The sequence below is a fragment of the Mustela nigripes genome, chromosome 2 (assembly GCF_022355385.1).
Source record: "Mustela nigripes isolate SB6536 chromosome 2, MUSNIG.SB6536, whole genome shotgun sequence".
In the NCBI taxonomy this organism is placed as follows: Eukaryota; Metazoa; Chordata; class Mammalia; order Carnivora; family Mustelidae; genus Mustela; species Mustela nigripes.
Genome location: NC_081558.1, coordinates 203,116,732 through 203,117,737, shown reverse-complemented (window position 1 = coordinate 203,117,737; position 1,006 = coordinate 203,116,732). Strand labels below are relative to the sequence as shown.

General features: G+C 47.7%; 1 protein-coding gene across 1 annotated transcript; it reads left to right on the top strand.

Annotated features, from left to right (window-relative positions):
- The first annotated feature begins 210 nt into the window (after positions 1-210).
- On the top strand, positions 211-549 carry LOC132010636 (deoxyuridine 5'-triphosphate nucleotidohydrolase-like). Its single transcript, XM_059388383.1, has one exon. It carries the CDS (start codon positions 211-213, stop codon positions 547-549), a length of 339 nt encoding a protein of 112 aa, XP_059244366.1.
- The last annotated feature ends 457 nt before the right edge of the window (positions 550-1,006 follow it).

The window sequence follows — 1,006 nt, the reverse complement described above, 5'->3', positions numbered from 1 at the left end:
AAAGGACCCCCTCGACCAGTCAAGCCCGCATCTGGGTTGTGCTCTTGTTGCCGTAAAGGGAATCATTGGGCTAATGAATGTAGATATTCAAGGAAATCCCCTGCCGCCAAATAATTGGATTCAATCCAATTACTCAAAAAACGGGAAGCAGGGCCTCGTGCCCCGGGGCCCAACACAAATTTATGGGGCACTAATGCAAATGCCCAGGACATGGTATCCTCCCTCGGAGAAAGGCGCGCAACCTCTGGATCAGCAAGGCTCGATATCAGAGCAGCCGCCCGAATGGTCCTAACTCCGGAGATGGGCATTCAAGCAGGTTTATTACTTGGCCGAAGCTCCACTTATCTCAAAGGTCTGATAGTTCACCCTGCGGTAATAGATTCAGATTATGAGGGAGAGATCAAGATACTGGTGTCTTCACCAAGGGGAGTTACTGCAATTAGCCCAGGAGATCAGATAGCTCAACTTCTCATACTCCCTAGCCTCATGAAGCCTTTCCCAGTAAAGGAAAAAAAAAGGTACGAGAGGTTTGGGGTCTACGGGAGTTGACCTAACATGCCTGACCCTGGATATGACTGATAGGCCCATAATTACCCTCAAGGTGCAAGGAAGGAAATTTTTAGGGTTACTGGATACGGGCGCCGATAAGAGCATCATCAACCAACAAGAGTGGCCTCCGAGATGGCCCCTAACACAAGCAAAACAAACACTCAGGGGTTTAGGAATCACTCAAAGTCCTGATCAAAGTGCAGCTACCCTTGAGTGCGAGGATGACGAAGGCCATAGGGGAACTTTTCAGCCCTATGTCTGCAATATTCTGCAATATTCCTATTTCCCTCTGGGGACGAGACGTTTTGGAACAGATGAGCGTCCACCTGACAACTGAAACTATATACAGCCCCCGATCAATAGCTATGATGCAAAAAATGGGATACATACCAGGAAATGGTTTAGGGAAACAGGAGCAAGGTAAAATAGACACCATCCATTTCACCTCAGAATATAA